Consider the following 18132-nt stretch of genomic DNA (forward strand, 5'->3'; position numbering starts at 1 on the left):
TTTATTCTGTATATTGGTATTGGTATTACCTTGATCTAAGACTGTACATGAAAATTAATTTTTTAATATTTTAGTTAATCCAGATAAAAATCCAGGCAGAAATATTCATAGAAAAAGCACTTCTGATAACACTATTCCTAAAGTTAAAATGGCAAGGCAGGTTTTGTAGATAGAAGTTTGTATTATTTACTAAGGCAGCTGGATACCTGGAGAAGTGAGGCAAACTTTCAGACACGCAAGTCCTTCTTCATGTCTGATACAGAAGCATGAGACTTCAAAGCTAAATCCAAGTTGAAAGCAATTGCTCAGAGTTTAATAATAGAGCATTTTTCACTGCAGTTCTTATTCTTACCTCTAGGTCCTGATCATTACAATGCCTTCACAAGATGAACCTTGAGACTAAGATACGAAAAGCTTTGGCTTTAGTGGAAGTATCAGTTTTATGGCACGTTTTAGTTTCCTTGCACATGCTTATCTCTTCATATTTCTCAGTTTATAAACTATCCATCTCTCTTTTTCATTACAACTTGCCTACCTTATCAACTCTTCTTCCTCCCTACTCCACACAAGAAAGATATTAGATGATCTAATATACTGAAATGAGCCATCTTCCCAACTTCTATTTTGATTTGAAGTCCTCTATTATGGGCATCAAAAGGAGCTTGTATGTTCAAGAACTTGATTAATTCTTATCTTGTGAAAAAAAATATTGATGCGTAGAACTCTCTCTTGTTATCATAGGTCCTCATAGTTGGAGTTTCACCACCATTAGAACATTCCAAACTACCTCACAAAAATTCATCTTTTGTCACACTGCTCAAGGTAGAGATCCTCTAATGATAGGTCAGCTTTCATTCTTGATGGAGCTCGTCTCAATTTTTTTTTTTTTTAAATGCACAAAAAGCTCAAAGAACTTCTGGGTTTTTCTGTGAACCAGGTGTTAAGATTAGACTTTGCCCTACTGGAGTACAAAGCTAGGAATTTCTACGTCCTGTAATGTTTTTGTTTCAGCAAATTCATTATAGCTTGATAATCTAATAAACATCTGCTTGTAGTTTTTTAGAAGCAAATGACAAAACTTTAGGTCAGCTACAAATCGAATGGCATTGGTTGAATTCAAGGGCTATTCCAATACTATAACCAATTTCTAAGGAAAATAAAATTGAGGTCTGTTATATGGCACCGGGCCTGCTGGCGACGGACGGAGTTCAGCTGTCTCGCAGGGGGAAAAGGATTCTCGCGTGTGAGTTGGCCGGGCTCATCGAGAGGGCTTTAAACTAGATTCGAAGGGGGACGGGGATAAAACCAGGCTCTCTAGAGAAGAGCCTAGGGTCCGCACGCCATTGTCGGGGGAGAAATCGGCAGCCCAGCTCAAGTGCATCTATACCAATGCACGCAGCATGGGCGGCAAACAGGAGGAGCTGGAAGCCATTGTGCAGCGGGGTAGCTATGACCTAGTCGCCATCACGGAAACGTGGTGGGATGAGTCGCACGATTGGAGTGCTGCAATGGATGGCTATAAGCTTTTCAGAAGGAACAGGCGAGGAAGGAGAGGCGGTGGAGTAGCCCTGTATGTTAGGGAATGCTTCGACTGTCTAGAGCTCAATGATAGTGATGACGAGGTCGAGTGCTTGTGGGTAAGGATGAGGGGGAAGGCCAACAAGGCAGATATCCTGCTGGGGGTCTGTTATAGACCACCTGGCCAGGAAGAGGAGGCAGATGAAATATTCTACCAGAGGCTGGCAGAAGTCTCCCAGTCGCTAGCCCTTGTTCTCGTGGGGGACTTCAACTTTCCGGATGTCTGCTGGAAATACCACACGGCAGAGAGGAAACAGTCGAGGAGGTTCCTGGAGTGTGTGGAGGATAACTTCCTGACGCAGCTGGTAAGCGAGCCCACCAGGGGAGATGCCTCGCTTGACCTGCTGTTCACGAACAGAGAAGGGCTGGTGGGAGATGTGGTGGTCGGAGGCCGGCTTGGGCTTAGCGACCATGAAATGGTAGAATTTTCGATACTTGGTGAAGTAAAGAGGGGGGCCAGCAAAACCGCTACCATGGACTTCCGGAGGGCGGACTTTGGCCTGCTCAGGACACTGGTCGAGAGGATCCCTTGGGAGACGGTCCTGAAGGGCAAAGGGGTCCAGGAAGGCTGGACGTTCTTCAAGAAGGAAGTCTTAAAGGCGCAGGAGCGGGCTGTCCCCATGTGCCGCAAGAAGAACGGGCGGGGAAGGCGACCGGCCTGGCTGAACGGGGAGCTCTGGCTGGGACTCAGGGAAAAAAGGAGAGTTTATCACTTGTGGAGGAAGGGTCAGGCAACTCAGGAAGAGTACAGGGATCGCGTTAGGTCGTGCAGAGAGGAAATTAGAAAGGCAAAAGCCCGGCTAGAACTCAACCTGGCCACTGTCGTGAGAGACAACAAAAAATGCTTTTATAAGTATGTTAATGACAAAAGGAGAGCCAAGGAGAATCTCCATCCTCTATTGGATGCGGGGGGGAACGTTGCCACCAAGGATGAGGAAAAGGCTGAGGTACTCAACACCTTCTTTGCCTCAGTCTTTAGTAGTCAGAATGGTTATCCTCAGGGTACTCAGCCCCCTGAGCTGGAAGACAGGGACGACAAGCAGGATAAACCCCCCATAATTCAAGAGGATGAAGTTCATGACCTGCTATGCCACCTGGATGTTCACAAGTCTATGGGGCCGGATGGGATCCACCCGAGGGTTCTAAGGGAGCTGGCGGAGGAGCTTGCCGAGCCGCTCTCCATCATTTACCAGCAGTCCTGGTTAACTGGGGAAGTCCCGGACGACTGGAGGCTCGCCAATGTGACTCCCATCTACAAGAAGGGCCGGAAGGAGGATCCGGGGAACTACAGGCCGGTCAGCCTGACCTCGGTGCCGGGGAAGATCATGGAGCGGTTGGTTTTGAGGGTGCTCACGAGCCATGTCCGGGACAACCAGGGGATCAGGCCCAGCCAGCACGGGTTCATGGAAGGCAGGTCCTGCTTGACCAACCTGATCTCCTTCTATGACCAGGTGACCCGCCTAGTGGATGAGGGAAAGGCAGTGGATGTGGTCTACTTGGACTTCAGTAAGGCCTTTGACACTGTCTCCCACAGCATTCTCCTAGAGAAGCTGGCGGCTCACGGCCTAGACAGGTACACTCTTCGCTGGGTAAAAAACTGGCTGGACGGCCGAGCCCAGAGAGTTGTGGTGAACGGAGTTAAATCCAGTTGGCGGCCGGTCACGAGCGGTGTTCCCCAGGGCTCAGTTTTGGGGCCGGTCCTGTTCAATATCTTCATCAATGATCTGGACGAGGGGATCGAGTGCTCCCTCAGTAAGTTTGCAGACGACACCAAGTTGGGCGGGAGTGTTGATCTGCTGGAGGGTAGGAAGGCTCTGCAGAGGGACCTGGACAGGCTGGATCGATGGGCCGAGGCCAACTGTATGAGATTCAACAAGGCCAAGTGCCGGGTCCTGCACTTCGGCCACAACAACCCCAGGCAACGCTACAGGCTTGGGGAAGAGTGGCTGGAAAGCTGCCCAGAGGAAAAGGACCTGGGGGTACTGGTTGACAGCCGGCTGAACATGAGCCGGCAGTGTGCTCAGGTGGCCAAGAAGGCCAACGGCATCCTGGCCTGTATCAGAAATAGTGTGGCCAGCAGGAATAGGGAGGTGATCGTGCCCCTGTACTCGGCACTGGTGAGGCCGCACCTCGAATACTGTGTTCAGTTTTGGGCCCCTCACTACAAGAAGGACATGGAGGTGCTGGAGCGCGTCCAGAGGAGGGCAACGAAGCTGGTGAAGGGCCTGGAGCACAAGTCTTATGAGGAGCGGCTGAGGGAACTGGGGTTGTTTAGCCTGGAGAAGAGGAGGCTGAGGGGAGACCTCATCGCACTCTACAACTACCTGAAAGGAGGGTGTAGCGAGGTGGGTGTTGGTCTCTTCTCCCAAGTAACTAGCGATAGGACAAGAGGAAATGGCCTCAAGTTGTGCCAAGGGAGGTTTAGATTGAACATTAGGAAAAATTTCTTTACTGAAAGAGTGGTCAGGCCTTGGAACAGGCTGCCCAGGGAAGTGGTGGAGTCACCATCCCTGGAGGTATTTAAAAGACGTGTAGATGAGGCCCTTAGGGACATGGTGTAGAGGGCATGGTGGTGTTGGGTTGACGGTTGGACACGATGATCTTAGAGGTCTTTTCCAACCTGTATGATTCTATGATTCTATGATTCTATGAAATCAGACTAAAGATTTTGTTGCATATCTTGAAGCCCTCAGAATATGTTTCTTTTTTGTTTGTGGTACGGTTTGGATGTCTTTATTGTGAAAATGATAAATTCTGATTCACCTTAAATTTTCTAATTAATTTATTTTTCTTTGCTGTCAATAGCAGAGTATTTAAGAAAACTAAACATCCATTTTGTAGTTTTTTGCAAAACCTGCCATTATTCATGTTGCAAAGCAACAATTTGTCTGTAACAGTATTGGATCATAAACCCACTCAAAGCTTTTAACACTAGCCAAACAGGGAAAAAAACTTCAACTGTTGTAGTTGATGAGAATTTTTCTAGTGGTTTCTGTGAAGGTGAGAAAACTGTTCCGTAACATTTATGACAGATAGCTGTCTATAAGCTTGCCTTTGAAGAGAAGCATAGATCATAGAGAGTTAGTGAAACGTATCTGCATCTATAGCCATGTCTCTAGCTGCCATATTGATGTCAGTCCTAACTTCTCTTTTAGAAATCTAATGCTGGTGAATGAAAGAATTAGCATCTGCACCTGAAATTGTATTTCAAGGAATGTTTTATAGTGCTATAAGTAATCCTACTTCCATTTTTCAGTGTTAAGCTGTGTAAAGCAGAGGTGTTATTGTTCCTCTTTCTTCAAGGGAAATAGCTTTAGGCTGGAAATTCTGTGTTCTCTCATAGAGGCTATTCTTTGCCATAGAAAATTATTTTCCACGTGGCACTTGGTGATTCTATTCCATAGGAAATGATAGAGATGATATTTATCTTGATCTTCATTTGTAAGAGAATATAGAGATAGTATTTGTGGGATCCATAGGCTTATAGAATCATAGACTCATTAAGGATGGAAAAGACCTCTAAGATCATCAAGTCCAATCGTCAAATCAACACCACCATGCCCACTAAACCATGTCCCTAAGTGCCACATCTACACGTCTTTTAAATACTTCCAGGGATGGTGACTCAACCAGTTCCCTGGACAGCCTGTTCCAATGCTTGACCCACTCTTTCAGTGAAGAAGTTTTTCCTAATGTCCAGTCTAAACATCCCTTGGTGCAACTTGAGGCCATTTTCTCTCGTCCTATCACTAGTTACTTGGGAAAAGAGACCAACATCCACCTCACTAAAACCTCCTTTCAGGTAGTTGTAGAGCACGATATTGTTCTCCAGACCCTTCACCACCTTTGTTATTAGACATTTTGGTGAAACTGAGGGCTACTTAGGCATGATACAAATTAACAAAATAGGTATTCATCTCCGGTATCTTTAAGTCCAAAGTGAAATCCTGGGGTTGAAAGAATTTTCCTTGTCTTGTCCCTTGTCTATGTAGGCACAAGAAAAAAGACAATAACAGTCATATCTAGATGAAAATGCAATGGAAGTAAATATTTTTAATTGTATTATGGTTCTTTGTGTCAGGCTTAGATTCATGACATTTACTTGCTCCTTTGTGATCTACTTATAATTAAAATATGTATTCTTTTTGTTAATATTCTGTGTTGAAATTAGTCTAAGATGCATGATACTATTTCTTCAGAAAATACTGTAGTTCATCTTTTAAACATGAACTCTAATGTAATCATTAGAAGATAATGTTTGATTAAAATCTGAAATTACTTCTGGGATGGAACTTTATATTTTACTGTGTTTTGCTCTAAAGTATGAGTACTTTCAAGAATATTCCATACAACCAAACAAGTAAGTTTTACAGACAGAAGTTCTTCCATAGGTTTGCAAACATGAACTCCAGCAAAAGAACATCACAATTGTCTTAAGTAGATGACTTGATTAATAAAAGGTGGAAAATGTGAAATCATTGCTTTTGAGTCTGTTTTTGTGCAAAAGCAATCTATCCCATCTTGAGCTTAGGGATATGCATATCATATTTAATCGTTAATAGGCATATAAAATTATGCAATTTTTGTAAATCTGCCTACTTCATATTTGCTGTTAGTTGAAAAAGAGAAATAAAGGCACTAGAGCTTCTTAGAAATATTTGATATAAAACTTTCCTGACATGAACGTGATCAGATTATGGTTTTTGATTGCAGGACTTTCCCTTGGCTGTAGTTGTTTCTAGTCTAACACATGCTGTTAATGAATGCTGACACCTTGAATGAAAATAATTGAAGTAATGCAAAATATGAATGCTCCTTCGACAAATAGTTTTTTAACAAGTCACAAAAGGTGAACTTTGTTGAAACTGGCATGTTTTTTTCTCTCTGTGTTAGTTCATCTCCTGAAGTATGGTACTTGTAAAAAACATTCTGGAAAAGTCAGCAGTTAATTTGAATACTAAATATTATTTGAAGGGAATCCAGTCTGCATTTAAAGTAAAGATTGAATATAGAAAGCTTTTGTTTTTCATACAAAGTATTCTTAAACAATTGTTTATGCTTGGGATGCACTTTGTATTGGGCCAAAGAAATCTTTAGATCTTTTCTCAGTTTTTATCTTTTCTATGTAAAATAAAGGTTACATTGGCATTAACAGCTACTTTGACAATTTTGTCCACTCTGTAATTTCTCTTCAACTTTTTCATATTTTTACTCCTAATCTCTCTTCATTTTGATACAGTATTCATCATAACAGTAGTCTAAGTTAAAGTTTCTGAGAATTTACAATTTTTGCTTATATTGGACAAATGTGAAAACATTTGTAGATTAAACTTGAGTAGTGAGTCAGAGAGTTCTTTCTCACTCCTGATTCTTTCCCACATGGTCTTCAGATTCTTGGTTTTCCACAGGCTCCTAGGCCAAAATGTAGGTTTTGCCCTGATCCAAACACAGCAATCTACTTAAGCTAGGCACATTTAGACTTCCTCTCTAGGGAGGAGACAGATGATAGCTCTCAAGGAGTTTATACACTAAATTATATTCTGATTCATTTATCAAGTATCTTTCCTAATAATTTAGGCTGAGAAATTTGAAATAGCTGCTTTTTGTACTGAATTCCAAAGCTCCTAAAATTGTTTGCAGTGCTTGCAATTGTGCATTATTGGTGAAGAGAAAGGAGAAATTACACTTGAGAGATGTGTTTGCATGATGATGCCCCCTATGCTTATTCCTGGAATGATGCAGTTTACATGCTGTTCCTTCCCTAGACTTTTAAGTAATCTGACCTATGGTTAGCTGTATTTAGCTGGCACAAGGCACAGTAACACCATTATAATACTAAAGGTGACATTATAACTTTGCCCTCAAATAAAAAAAAAAAAAAAATCTTGAATATCATGAGTTATCATTTCAAAAGTTCACAAGTCAGCTGTGAAAGTGAATCAGAGTAATTTGGTGTAATTATTAGTCAAGATCAGATCTTAAATGCACAAAGATCTCTAAAAACAACAGTTATTTGAACAGGCTGGGAATATAGTTAGGTAAATACTTTGTGCAATTTAAAGTAGAAGATTCTGTATATCTTCAGTTTTATAATTATATACCATGAAAAACTGAACAAGACAAGGACTGAAGGATATTTGTAGATATAACTTAAATATTAAGTACTGTTCTTAACATTAGCAAAAAGTAATTATAATAATAATTATAAGCTCTATTGCATGCAAGTGTGAATGTGCATATGTGTGTATATGCTGTCTTAGAGATAATTATTAAATCTTTGTGAAAAATTACAGTAAGGAGTTGAACTAATGTGTGTTCTGGTGAGGCTGTAAAAATGTAGCCTAAAAGAATATTTGTTATTTTGTCTTTAAAGTAATTTGCTTTGAAACAGTTTGTTTTATTATGCACCAGCTTTATCTGGTTTTTTTTTTTTTTAAATTAACATATGCATTAATTTTAATATTAAGAAATTAAAATATTTTAAATGTATTAATTTTAAGCACAAGATGTTTTTTGTCATTTCTAAAACCTTGTTTCAGTGTTGTTATTAAAATGGAAAATGGTGATAGTTAAAACAGTTAACTATAAAGATGACAATTTATATCAATATGATTTCTTAATATTTTGCAGGTTGTTTTCATTGTTTATATCAAGCAAGTTTTATGTGGATATTTCTATTAACTCCACTTCAATAGAAAGACTGTATTCTGTTGTTTGTATTTTGACACAGACATGGGAGTTAGTTTCCCATCTTACTTTATGGTAAATGCAGGTGTGTGCACACTAGACTGAAATTACACTTGAAACTAATCATCTGTGGAGCCATAAAGCCCTAGCCTAAAAAAGAGCTGTTGGCTCTGAAAATGTTGTAATTTACTTCTATTTTATTTGCAGATTGCCTTCTCACAGCACAATACTATCATGGATCTGGTGCAGTTCTTCGTCACCTTCTTCAGGTAAATTGCTTTTTCTGCCTTCTGACTGAAATCATGCTGATTCTTTTCATCAAACCAATATCTTAACCAGCTTCTTAATCTTAAGAAATGCCTGCAAGGAAGCCTTTAAACTGTGTTCTCTAATTTGCACCAGTGGAGGATCCAGGCCATTGCACTTTAACTACAGGCAGTGCTGGCATCTTTCATATATTTCATATTTAGTGGTACAATCTTCACACTTACTTCATAAAGATTAGCTAGATATGTATTGCATATTACAGTGATTAAGAGAAGCCAGCTATACTGACTTAAACTAGTAATTTCTGTGGGTGAACTTTTTGTAAACTCTCTGAAAGTATTAGAAATTATGGTTCTGTTCAATAGCTTGTTATTTTTAATAAAGCACCCCAAATCACTACTAATGCTTTCATGTGTTGGAGATAAATTGTGAAAGGCAGTAGGTGATGCATGAGATTTGGTTGTGGCAGCAATGCAGGAATTGGCTTCAACTTCAAAATGGACAACTCTTCTAGGACCTGAACAAAACTCCACTGAAAGACTTCTTAAAAGTTCAGCTGTCTTATAAAATGTCACAAACTTGAATATACACAGATTAGTTATGGTACTTTGAAATCTTGCTGTGAAGATATTCACCATGAAGTGTACGCAAAATGGGAACAGTGACACACAAGTATGTTCATCAGACTTGCTGTATTTCTAGAACTGCCATGCATTTATTTGACAAGTTCACAGTACAGCTTTTCTGTTCGCTTTTATCACTGTGCTCTGAGGAACTGTACCTGAAGAATCTGACTCTTAAATGCTGTGAACAGACCAACTTCTGTTAATTGCTGTCACCAAAAAGGGGGCAGAAATGAGCAGATCCTGAAGTATTCTGTATCCAATGTATTGGCTAATGGAGAGTGGTGTCACGATTGAACCCAGCAGGCAGCCAAACACCATGCAGCTGCTCACTCATTCCCCCCCACCAGGCCTGCTGGGATGGGGAGAGAATCGGAAGGGTAAGAGTGAAAAAACCTCGTTGGTTGAGATAAAGACAGTTTAATAGAACAGAAAAGGGAAAATAATAATGATAATGATGATGATGATAATGATAGAATATACAAAATGAGTGATGCACAATGCAATTGCTCACCACCCGTGCTGACCGATAACCAAGTAGCGATCGCTACTTCCTGGATCATGCCTACCATTCATATACTGAACACGACGTCACATGGTATGGAATACTCCATTGGCCAGCTGGGCCAGCTGTCCTGGCTATGCTCCCTCCTAGCCTCTTCCAGACCATGGAAGTTGAATGTCCTTGACTAGTCCTGCTAGCCAGGGTACTTAGCAACAACTGAAAACATCAGTGTGTTATCAACATTCTTCTCATACTAAATCCAAAACACAGCACTAGGAAGAAATTTAACTCTATCCCAGTCAAAACCAGGACAAGTGGTTTAGTAGCTGATGCAAAGCATCCCATTTCTCCTCATTTACCACAAACAGAACAATAAAGTGCTGGTTGCCTAAAGGTCAGTCTAGCAGTGTTTTGGGGTTTTGGTGTTTGGTTGTTGGTTTGTTTGTGTTTTTTTTTTTTCCTGGGAAGCCAGCAAGATGTAAAAAATGATGATGCTCATACAAACCTCAAGACAACAAACTTCTATAGAAGAAAGCAAAGTCTGTCCAAGTATGATAGAACAGAGGGACCCTGTGACAAATAGCAGAGGTAGTCTAAAAGCTATTTGTTTCTGCTCTGTGCCCTAATGCAGGCTTAGAAAAGGTGAACTATAGGCTCTTTGATGGTGAAGCCATCTCTATATATATATTGCATTAGCGCTTCTGGTGTGATGGTCTATCTGATATGGTTTGTTATGGATGAATGCAAACTCACCGTGATCCCGATGAAAGAAGAGATGTCTCTGCCTGAACAGTAAGCTAACTGGAAGCCAAGGCCAATGTAATCCCTCTTAGAGAGAGAAGGGTTGTAGGATAGCGGCAGCTATCCTGCCACTTGCCTTTGACTCAGCCCGAGTCTAATTGTATAACCAGGGCTTTCAGCTGGCACTTAGTTCTATAGGGGCTGTAGATGTCTGCAGCATAATGTTAATAATCAACCTTAGGAACCTAGCTGCAGAAATATGTAAAGGAATCAGGAAATGCTGTGAGTAGTGCATTGCTGTAATCCAAGCAAGGTACAAAACTTAATGAGAGGGCAGCCTCCAAAGGCACATACAAATCATGCTAAGGTTTGATGGTTATGATGTGAAATAGAGTGTTTATCAAAATAGATTTTAAAATCTTGATGTAAGGTTGTATAGTACTCTTCTACAACTGAATTGGTATTAAGGTGTTGTAGACAGGTAGGATGTCTAGGAACAGGAGCTCTCATATTGTGTTTTGGAGAAAAAAGTAGAAATGGAAAGAATAGCACACAGTAGATTCACACTTTGCAAAGTAGAACCTGAGAGGAAAAGGGAAGGGAAGGGAGAGGAGAAGAGAGGAGAAGCTTGAGTTGGTTCTGAATGAAACGACTGCATGAAAATGGTTATTTAATTGCATTGTGTTCCCACGTTGATTAACTCTGCTAGGAAGATTAGCCCAGACCTATTGCTTGGCTAGCTGGCTCTTTCCAAGATACGAACCAGTACCTTCTGTGTGGTTTTTTTTCAGTGTTATGCCCAGAGGCGTGGGGTTTTCATAGGTTTTAGAAGTCCATTTATTTTCTTATCACAGAACCAAAACAATCATGCAAAATGTCACAGCGACACTCCCAACTCGTAACTGCTGCGAGCGCAGCATCCTCACTGAGATCAGAGCTAGCAAATGGTCAGTCCATGTAAATGATCCAAAGAAGAAACTGTCAGTTTGTTTGTCACCGGATTAGTAGTTGCAAGGTATTGTAAATGAATGTAGGAAAAATACTTAGTATTTCTTTTACAGAAAACCGGACTGAGAAATTTAGAATGAAATGTTTCCAGCCTAGACACCATTAAAACTTTCAGTAGGTATTAAATTGGATGTTGTTTCTATAGGATGACTTGTCTAAACAAGCTGCAGAACATTTCTGATAGGAAAATGTAGCAATAACTCCTTCTTTTTTTTTTCATCATTCAAAAGTATAGTTTAAAACTGTTCTTTTATAGGGTGTGTGTTCCAGAGTAAAAGATGAAATGCACATTTTACTTCTTGAATCAGAAACATCAAAATAACAAGAATTTTTAGAATTCTCTCAATGTATCAAGATCATCTATTTTAAAAATATTGTTCTGTAAGGGATTTATTTAAAACTATACATAATAAAGCACAAAAGCTATAATTAGATCTGCAATTAATGCTTGATCTACCAAGATACTGTTATCATATGTCCTAGAACAGAAAAGTTATAGAAATAAAAGTTATTTTGAAAAAATAAGCAGAATATTACAGAAACTGTAGTTCCCCAGACCATGATATTCATAGTGAAAAAAAACCCTTATTTAATTTCATTCTTTTTATACGGGAAGGTTTCATTGTATTGACTGGTTCAGTGACCTTTTCTCTAAGAGTAGAAATGCAATTGGATATGTAAGAGTAGTAACAGATTCCTAACAGTCTTATAGAAACTGTGGTATCTGTGTTGCTTTAGTCAATGCCTTGAAGACTTTTAGCCGTCACACAAATTGAGAAGTGTGTGACTTTTTTTTTCCACCTGCTTTGAAGCAGTACAGATCTCATTAGAAAATTTCACAGGCAGCAAATGTGAACAATCTTTCTTCTTATACTGAAGAAATGCAGTCCCCACAGTTAACGAAAGTCTATTCCTGTATTACCCTGATCAGTAAAACACTCAAGAAGCCAAAGCCTGGCTTTTTTTCCTAAACAATAAGTGATAAAGAAGTTTTCAGGCTTTTCAGTTCTTACATGAATATATTGTTTTAGCTGAGCAGGTGGCCAGGACATTTTAGGCATTTCATAATTGTATATGAAGTATCTTTAGTTTCTGAAAACATTATTTACTTTTTCTTCAGATCATACTTTATAATGCATAAAAATCGACAATGTTCAATATTTGTTAGTTTTTATTATATATGATTTGAGTAAATCCAGAATTGAAAGCCAAGAAACTCTTGATTTCTAAACCTGCTTTTAAATAAAATTATAGTTAAAAATTTATAACAGTACTCACGCATTTCTCAGAAAATCATAGAATCATAGAATCATACAGGTTGGAAAAGACCTCTAAGATCATCGTGTCCAACCGTCAACCCAACACACCATGCCCACTAAACCATGTCCCTAAGGGCCTCATCTACACGTCTTTTAAATACCTCCAGGGATGGTGACTCCACCACTTCCCTGGGCAGCCTGTTCCAAGGCCTGACCACTCTTTCAGTAAAGAAATTTCTCCTAATGTCCAATCTAAACCTCCCTTGGTGCAACTTGAGGCCATTTCCTCTTGTCCTATCGCTAGTTACTTGGCAGAAGAGACCAACACCCACCTCGCTACAACCTCCTTCCAGGTAGTTGTAGAGCGCGATGAGGTCTCCCCTCAGCCTCCTCTTCTCCAGGCTAAACAACCCCAGTTCCCTCAGCCGCTCCTCATAAGACTTGTGCTCCAGGCCCTTCACCAGCTTTGTTGCCCTCCTCTGGACACGCTCCAGCACCTCCATGTCCTTCTTGTAGTGAGGGGCCCAAAACTGAACACAGTAGTCGAGGTGCAGCCTCACCAGTGCCCAGTACAGGGGCACGATCACCTCCTTACTCCTGCTGGCCACACTATTCCTGGTACAGGCCAGGATGCCATTGGCCTTCTTGGCCACCTGGGCACACTGCCGGCTCATGTTCAGCCGGCTGTCAATCAGCACCCCCAGGTCCTTTTCCTCTGGGCAGCTTTCCAGCCACTCTTCCCCAAGCCTGTAGCGTTGCCTGGGGTTGTTGTGGCCAAAGTGCAGGACCCGGCACTTGGTCTTGTTGAACCTCATACAGTTGGCCTCGGCCCATCGATCCAGCCTCTCCAGGTCCTTTGTATCAAGAACCTTTGTATCAAGAACCTGAAGCAGGAGTTCTGGTAAGAAAAGTGGTTTTGTCTCATAATCAAAAACCAGGCAAACATGAAATTGATACAGGTGACAAAGGTTAACTATTAGTATTTTTGTGATAGGTAATGATATGCAACTGCTACTGTCATAACTATTTTTTTAAAGCCTGTTTCAAATACCTAATACCAACCACTAACTAATCAGACACTTTCTCTGAGCGTACATCTTCTTCATGCTCTCAGAATGATTCCTTCCATTGCCTCTGGTTCAGCTCTTGGGGTGGAGCTGCCAGCTGGTGGATTTTTTGACTGGCTGGAGCGGTGCACTTCAGTCACTTTTCTAACATGTCTCCTTTCTATTATGAATTACAGAATTTCCAATTTGTAATAAGTAGAGTGATATTAGGAAATATGGACACTTCAAAAGTTTGAAAATCCTTCTTTTGTATGTGCTTTAAGAAATTCTATGAAAAATTATGGTCATTTAGGATCAGGGGTACATTCTTTCTGACAAATCTTTCTATGAGCACTAGGAGTGAGAGAAAACAATATTCAAAATATACCCAGTGTTTATTGCAGGAGGAAGGGATGGGCATTTAGGTTAGGACGAGGACTATTAGCATGAGCTACAATAGGAAATGCAGCAGTTACTGAAGAACCAGATTTATCACCCCCATGTGTGCTGCGTGTGCCAAAATCTCAGAACAGTCACTTTAGTTGGGTTTCACACAGTGGGAGTGGATGGCTGTGTTTTAGCAAGTTGTATCAGAGCTCCCGAGAGCTTCCGTACCTGAATCTGCCATTCTGGGTGTAAATTTGCGACGGGTGAATTCCTTCTCTTTACCGGCATCCTTTGGTGTGTCTGCCTGGCTTCGTGTTTCGTTTTTGTTAAAATAAAGGATGATAAATTAACGCTAGATTTTGGCATGCTTATCTTTATGAGATTGAATATTGATGTCCGTAAGAAAGACAAGGCACAGTGTGTCAGGATCAGATCACATCCAACATGGCTAGGTTCTCAGAAAATGCAGAAGTCTTATAAATCTAAATTAGAATATTTTCTGGTAACATGAAAATCAAGTTATCATAGCAAAATGCATTTTACATTTGGGGCTAAAATAAAATTGATTTTTACTTAGTGATGCATTAAACAGTTTTCACCTCACTTAGAAGCAAATAGTTGTTTGACTTCCACTAGGATAAGCATGTCTGTACTGCAGTGGGCAACCTGAGTTGTTTGTTTTTTTTTTTTTTAAATTTTTGTTTTGAATTGTGGAATGTAGCTTTGTGTCTTCCACTCTCTGAATCACCCGGAGACTTTGTCATCACTAGAATTATTTGATATATTCATATTTCCTTAGAAGGCAACCACTTGTTATTGGCCTGCAGGCAAAGGAGATTCCCCAGTACCACTGGATCAGTTGCTCTTCAAAACAATGGATGAGTCATTTAATCCCTTGGTGAACAGAAGTGTTTTCCATTATTTCGTTCTTGTTTTTCTTCTTTCTGTGTTTGTCCTTTGAGTCATTTGGACGTGTATGTAAGTACACTAGTGCTTGCCATATTTTGATTTTAACATACATTGTTCCTCAAAGTACAAAATAGTTGCTCAGCTTGATATGTGAAGGTGGCCTACGTACTTGCTTGATATGCAGCAGATACGGGCTTTTCCTTCCTTCAAGTAGATGCATTTAAAATTTTGCATTTCTCACTTCCTTTGTGTATCAAATACAGTAAGTGAGAGCTGTTCGGTGTGCCTGGTGAAGTGCTTAATCCCAATTTCTGCTTAGTTCATAATAACTAGAAATAAGTTCTGGAGTTGATTAGGTGCAGAGGGGAGTTATAGGGTGAAGGTTTGAGTGACAGTAACGGGATTTGAAAGATTTCTTTCTTTTCTAGTCTTTTTTAGAAAAAAAAAAAAAGAAAATCTTAAATTGCACTCTTCATTGTGTATGGTGCTGTAGCCTAGCACTCCAAAAAACATTTTGTCACTTCTTTTGCTTTTATAAAATCTCATTGGAATCAAAGCTGCCACTTACGTAGTAGTGTGCACCCCACAGGTCTCAGAAGGTGGCACCTGAAATATACTTCCCAAGACTCCTGAAGAAAGTATGTCTTTTTTGAAGACTCAATACTTTGCAGGCTCCGTTACTCTGAGACAGTTCTGAAATATTCTCCTTTCAGGGATGCATCTTTTTACAGCTGCATTGTATTTGGTTTCTTAAGAACATCATAGATAATTCATATTGTGTTTGTGTTTTGATTCTCCACATTTTATATTGTATTTTTTAAATCCAATTAGTCAATTGTTTTCTTAGACTAAAACAACATTGGTGCTCACAGCTATTTGTCTTCTAGAGTCTTAATCCTCGTCACTTTTTTATGAAAATCCTGTCCACTGTACTTTAAACAAAAGAACTAGAACAGGTTTTTATCTGTGACAAATGGACTTGAAATTTTGCTTTTGTTATTTTAATTCAAAAAAGAAGCAATTCTGTCTTCTTATGACAGGGTATATGTACCAGTTGCAAACTTCAGGAGTTTGTTTCCAGATGTAAGTATATAGTGAAGTGGGGCAAAAGCTGATGAAGAAAAATAATAACAAAACATAAAGGAAATAAAAAATAGTAGGGTTTTCCTTTAAGCAATAATGTCATTGTCCGTTATAGCAAGTGACAAGCAGCTTTCTCAAGCACTCTGCCAGTCTGTCTTTGCAGACGCAGTCGGTATGGCATGCTGTGAAGTGAGTGACATCGAAGAAATGAGCAATCTGTTTATGGCAGTAGAGAAATATTCAGAGTCCTTGTGTTCAGTTGTAATAAATCACAGAAAAGAGAGAAAAGTACTAGACTGTGTGTTATGCCGTGGATTTCATAGATACTAAAATATTGAATGTAACTATTACTTTGGAGAAGAGACATCTGAATTCAAAGGAATTCATCTAATGAGCTTTTTAAATGGAATATTAATAAAATATTCCAGTAAAATTTCCTGGTACCAAATGAAGCATTTTGTGTGGAATATTTTGGGTTTTTTAATTCATTGGGGTTCAATGGAGTGGGGAGCTAAATTTGGTCAATAAGAAGCAAAATTATGAAAACTCTGCTGTGGATTCCAAAAGCCGCACTAAAAATTACACATTAAAAAGTAGTGACATCATCTATTTATATTTTTAAATCCGAATTTAATCTGAATATGTGGCCCAATTATGTCTTATATCATAACTGTTTTTCTATGTTTTCAGTTTTTTGTGATATTTTAGGAAAACCCTCTACTCCTTATATGTCTTGAGTCTTTTCAGTCGAAATTATAAATGTCAGGTTGAGGGGTATCAGGGCTTTTGTATTCTTTACATAGTGCAATTACAGAACAATAATGATGCTTCTTTGGCTTGGAAATCGCAAAATCCTTATTCTGTCTTCAGGAAATTGTCATGTTAATAGGGCATTCAATAAGGAGATTTATGATTTTTTTTATACCTACCACTTCAAATATATTTGCCTCTTTGGAAAAGGTATTGGAAATGTTAAATAATGAAGGGAAAAATCCTTTAGCAATTTATTAAATTTCTTGATTATATTTGAGTCTAATATGCTAAACAATGCTGACATGGCTTGGTGGCTCTCTAAGTGTATTTTATGTTTCTGTGATTTATTATCAAAGGATGTCTGCACTAGAGAAACAGTGCAGCGAAAAAAAAGAATGAGGGGAAAGCATAAAAAAAATTCTTGAAATAATGTGAATCTTTTCGTTTGGAAGGCTGCTGAAATGTGGCATTGGTTGGCAGTCCTCCTTCCCCAAATTCACTAACTGACCGTAATTAGAATAAATGAGTCTTTTTCCCCCTTAAATTAAAAACTGAAATTATAATTCAAAATCAGCAAAATCATTGCAAAAAAGCTGAATTGACAGCACATCTATTTTTAAGTAGAAACGATCTATTCAATTTCTAATTCTTCTTGAAAGTTACTGCAGAAAATATTAAATTCTGTATTTCATAATTTGTCTGCAAATTTAATGGACCAGGTTTTTGGTTTTTTTTTCCCCTTTTTGGGTCTGGATTTTTTATATACAACATCACTTGTTGAGAGAAATATAGAGTATTTCACCCATGAAGGGCAAAACCATAAAATTATATGAAATATGAAAGTCTTTCCCATGAGTAAAAGAAACATAATCACACTTTATGGGTGTGATGTTCTATTTATTCTATGGAGATTAATTTCAGTTTATGTTAGATTAAACCCCTTTGATTGTAAATCTTCTTTATTTGTTGCTTCAAAGAGGAGAAAGGAAGAACTGCTGAGAGTTAAAGTTCACATCTAGAACTTTATTGCGTAATATATTTCAGAGTCCTTTTAAATGGTTCACTTTTGTTTGATATTGTATTGGCAGAATGAAATGTGAATGTTGGTCTTACAAATAGCATCCTGATGTACACTATATCCATTTTCCCTTTTTAGTTGTACATAAATGATCGTTCATTCATACGTTACTATAGTAGCTTCTGGTATGGCTTGTGGTATATTTAATATGAAAAGACAGCTTTATGTATATATACATGAATTATTTATGTATGTAGGAAAATATAAA

At 39.2% G+C, this 18132-nt stretch overlaps 1 protein-coding gene across 1 annotated transcript in view; it reads left to right on the forward strand.

The window, feature by feature from the left end:
* ATRNL1 (attractin like 1) overlaps positions 1–18132 on the forward strand; it is a 543008-nt gene that overhangs the window by 281051 nt on the left and 243825 nt on the right. The window contains exon 25 of the mRNA XM_075155134.1: positions 8473–8534. Within this exon, the coding sequence (XP_075011235.1) occupies positions 8473–8534 (62 nt within the window). The remainder of the gene's footprint in view (positions 1–8472; positions 8535–18132) is intronic.

Source organism: Calonectris borealis, chromosome 7 (assembly GCF_964195595.1).
Source record: "Calonectris borealis chromosome 7, bCalBor7.hap1.2, whole genome shotgun sequence".
NCBI classification, from domain to species: domain Eukaryota; kingdom Metazoa; phylum Chordata; class Aves; order Procellariiformes; family Procellariidae; genus Calonectris; species Calonectris borealis.